The sequence below is a fragment of the Onychomys torridus genome, chromosome 7 (assembly GCF_903995425.1).
Source record: "Onychomys torridus chromosome 7, mOncTor1.1, whole genome shotgun sequence".
Lineage (NCBI taxonomy): Eukaryota > Metazoa > Chordata > Mammalia > Rodentia > Cricetidae > Onychomys > Onychomys torridus.
The window spans coordinates 32,106,022-32,110,568 of record NC_050449.1 but is presented as its reverse complement, the minus strand read 5'-3'; the positions used below and the strand labels follow the sequence as shown (position 1 = coordinate 32,110,568).

General features: G+C 38.5%; 1 protein-coding gene across 1 annotated transcript; it reads right to left on the bottom strand.

The window, feature by feature from the left end:
* Positions 1-267: 267 nt before the first annotated feature.
* Positions 268-1,212, bottom strand: LOC118587706 (olfactory receptor 145-like). The gene has a single exon (XM_036193714.1). The coding sequence runs from the start codon at positions 1,210-1,212 to the stop codon at positions 268-270; it is 945 nt and encodes a 314-aa protein (XP_036049607.1).
* Positions 1,213-4,547: the final 3,335 nt, after the last annotated feature.

The following is a 4,547-nucleotide window of genomic DNA, read 5'->3' as shown; positions in this document are numbered from 1 at the left end:
TATCTTTACTTCTGAAATTTCCTTGATAATTAACTTAATTTGCATAAAGTAAAAATAATTCCACAATATTCTCACCACTAGTTTTTGCTTTTCTTTTTGTTTTGTTTTGTTTTATGGATTTTTAGGTGCTGTTGTCACTGAAGTTTTTCAAGAGAGTGGGTCAAATACACTCACACATTTAAACAAATGCTCTACACATTAGCAATTCCTCCAGTCCTATGCTTCACATGTCCTAAGATTTACCTTCAGAACAAATACAGATCCTACTTAGGTAAATATCCTTTTCTTCAAAGTTTTTCTCAGTGCAGTGTGGACATCTTTATTTCTTAAACTGTAGATAAAAGGATTCAACATTGGGCCCACAATGGTATAAAAAATGGTAGATACTTTATCATCATCCACAGACATACTAGAAGGCTTCAGATACATGAATGCTGAGGCTCCAAAGAAAAGTGAAACAGCTATTACATGGGAACCACAGGTACTGAAGGCTTTCGACCTACCTTCTGAAGAATGGATTCTGAGGATGTTGAAAAGGATCAAGGTGTAAGAAATAAAGATAGTCAGGGTGGGCACTATGACATTGACACCCACAACAATGAAAACCACCAGCTCATTGATGGCAATATCTGTGCAGGAGAGCTTTTGGAGAGGAGGTATGTCACACATGTAGTGATTGATAATGTTGCCATCACAGAAGGTCAGACTTAGCATGCTACCAGTATGGGCCATGGCTCCCACAAACCCCATCACATACACACCCACCAGCATCAAGTGGCAGACCTGATGGGACATGGTGACCTGGTAAAGCAGGGGCTTACAGATGGCAGCATATCTGTCATAGGCCATGGCTGTCAAAATGTAACATTCATCAATAACAAAGAAGCAGAAGAAAAAGAGCTGAGTCATGCACTCAGCATGGGAGATGATGTTCTGCTTCACAAAACTCACCAGCATTTTGGGGGTTATGACAGAGGAGTAACAGAGATCTGTGAAGGCAAGGTTGAAGAGAAAATAGTACATGGGGGTGTGCAGGTGAGGGTTCAAAATAATCAAAATGATCAAGCCCAGGTTCCCCACCATGGAGACCACATAGATTCCCAAGAAGAGGAAGAAGAGAGGCAGCTGGAGCTCTGGCTGCTTTGTCAAGCCCAGCAGGATGAACTCCTTCACTGAAGAGTCATTGCCTAAGGCCATTCTTCTCTGGATCATATCTGTGAGAACAGTAAAAATCATAACATTAAAATGAAATCCCTGCCCTATCAAAACTACCCCATTAAAATGAGAGTAAGAACCAGAATAGACCAGGTGGTGGTGGTGCACACCTTTAATCCCAGCACTTTGGAGGCAGAGGCACACAGAACTCTGTGAGTTCAAGGTCAGCCTGGTCTAGTCTATGAAGCAGGTTCCAGGAAAGGCACAAAACTACACAGAGAAACCCTGTCTCAAAAAAAAAAAAAAAAAACAAAAACAAAAGACAAAAATGGCCAGGCAGTGGTGGCACTCACCTTTAATCCCAGCACTTGGGAGGCAGAGGCAGGAGGATCTCTGTGAGTAAGAGACTAGCCTGGTCTACAAAGTTAGTTCCAGGAGAATCTACAAAGCTACACAGAGGGACCCTGTCTCAAAAAAAAAAAAAAAAAAAAAAAAGAGCCAGAATATAATAATAATGTCACGCTCACACTTCTGTGTGCCTTTGTTTTCTACATATTATAGAAGTTCATGTACAGAAATAAACATAAATAATTGAAAGGCCATTTCCTTGGGAATAATATTCAGGGAACCAGTAACCATTTTTGGTTCTGCAGCATCTCTGTTCCTCTATCTTGAAAATCCATCTCCCACTTAATGTTCAATGATAATTTCAAAAGAGAAGACACAAGGCACATCAAAAACTCAAGGTGGTTTAGAGAAAGAAACACATGCATCCTATTAAATACTTACCCTTGTGCATTGAGAATTCCTAAGTGACATCACAGACACTTCTTTACTCTCACAGATGGGCAAGTACCATGTGGCATTGAAGGTCCATAGACCCAAACATATGTATATATGTATACATACATGTGTATATATGTATATGTATATGCATATGTATATATTCTTTTCTGTTGTTACTAAATTTGCCTTTCTGGTGATTTGGGAAACTAGTTTTCTACTGGCAAAATCAGAGCTATCATTTCTTGACATCATGAAAAGCCATGATTGTAGATCGTTATTTCCAGTGGTGACTCTTCCAAGGTTGTCCTCTCTATCACAGAGGTTGTTAAATACCATCTACTGATATCTAAAGAGCCAACTAATTAAGACTCAAGAGAGTTTTATGAGACTATAATCTTAGGGACCTCATTAAAAATTGAAAAGTTTATGTTGCCCAGGAATTTTCCACAAGAGATCACACTTTATTGCTACAGTACTTAGGGATTAGTTCAATAGTAATGACATTGGCTTATTGGAGGTATACAATTTTGTTTTGTATTTATTGTTAGAAAATTTTATTCATATATACAATGTGTTTTCATCAAGTTTACCCCTGCATCCTCCTTCTGAAATTCTTCCCCCAACCTCATACCACTTTCCTCTTACAACTCAACTTTTTTTTTCCTTATTTTTTAACCTACTGAGTTCACTCAGTACTGCCAGTATGTATATGAATGTAGGGAAACCTATGTGAGTATAAGTACCCTCTCTGGGGCCACATCCTTGAAACTATGTTTCTCCCAGTAGCTACACAATTGACAATAGTTGAGGTGGAACTTCATGATCATATCCTCCTTCAATGTCTGTGTTTCGTCAAGTTTGATTTCACACAGGTCTTATGCATACTGTTGCAACCACTGTGAGTTTACTTGAGGAGTGAACATGTTGAGTCTTGATAACATTGCTTCAGTGAAGTTATCTATCACCCTTGGGCTTCACAATCGTCCTACCTCTAATTCACTTGTGACCACTTAGGCTTGGGAGAAGGGATGTGATGTAGCAGTCCTATTTAGGATTCAGCACTCCCAGACTCTTATTCTCTGCCTATTTCTAAGTTATGAATGTCTGTTTTCATCACCATATACTGCCAAAAGAAGCATTTCTGATGAGTATTGGGAGATGCATTAATCTATAGGCATATGTATAGTAGAAATTTATTAGAAGCCGTTATGTCTTGGATATATGGTATCTTCAGGAATTGCATCTCACCATCAAGTAATAGGCACAATCAAGAGCAGTGTCAATAGCCTGTAATATTGGGGGGTTCTGTGGAACACAACTGGCATACATTCCCAAGCATAGCCCATTCCTGAATTTCAGTTTTTCTTTGATAGCCCATGGTGTCTAGTACGATCACTGCCTTCAAATTTTAGGGTAACTCCATTAATTCCTTTTTATCCATGAATATATATTAAGAAGCTTATACTGTTACAAGAATGTACATGACTTTCTCAAAGGTCTTAATGTTAGTTATCATTCGACAAACTCCTCCATCTATTTGCCCTCCTATATCCTGTCCAACTCTATCCTCCTGCTACATTATTCTCCATTCTTTCTTCATCCCACCTGTGCTCCAGATTTACCCACATTTTCTTCCTGGCAACTTGAGCACTACACAAATAGAAAATCAAGAAAACCTGTCCAGTAAACAATGGGTTCATTATACTTTCCATCAGTAGATAAAATCCTATATATTTGTTGATAATGACTTCTTTCATACATATCACACATACTTCTTCATCAAAGTCTGTGATGTCAAAGGGATTTTATCTGTTTTCCTCACAGCTACTTCTGATGCACTTAAAAACAATTAAACCTGACATAGGCAGGGGTTGTCCTATAAAAATGTATGGAAGAATGAGTAAATGATCATCCTTTCCCAGTTCTCTAAGAATGCATATGGGATATTGCTCAACAAGAAGTTTAAGGTGTTAATGCTCTTATTTATAGACAAGAAGGTGGAGATTGATGACACCCATAAAGAATGTACAGCCACAGACAACACCCAGAGGCCATCAAAGGTAATACCAGATTGGAGTTACTAAGAATAGAAGAAAGAAAAATAAAAAGTAATGGTTCTCATCATGAATATCACCCTGCTTTTCTGAATAATACTGAGAGTACCCCATGTCTTTTTTCACATAATACTTTCATAGACAGAGATAAGAGGAATATTTGGGACAGTGCAGTACATTAAGGTCTGAACTGCCACAATTTAGGTTCTGTTCCCTTTGTAATGGCATTGGGAGCCATTAAAAAGTTTTATTCTTTTGTGGCACAAAACTGAAACATTAGAGAACTCAGAAAGATTGAAATGGCCTGAGAACACTGGGGAAATGACCAGCACTAGAGAGAGGCAATAGCATGAGTTGCAGAGGCAATTACAGCTGTGGGAAGAGAAGAGACTGTGAGATACAGGGAGTGAAGAGGGAAGGATAGGAAAGCAGCAATGAAGGGGAAGAAAACAGGGAAGAGAAAGGAAGATCCATGAATTAAGAACAACACTATGAGAAGTTCTGATAATCAAAAAACATAAAAGAGACATTGCAAAGGAAGATGAAGCAAGT

What these genes read in the sequence shown, in the direction of transcription:
- LOC118587706 (XM_036193714.1), bottom strand. Translation starts at nt 1,212, where the DNA reads ATGATCCAGAGAAGAATGGCCTTAGGCAATGACTCTTCAGTGAAGGAG.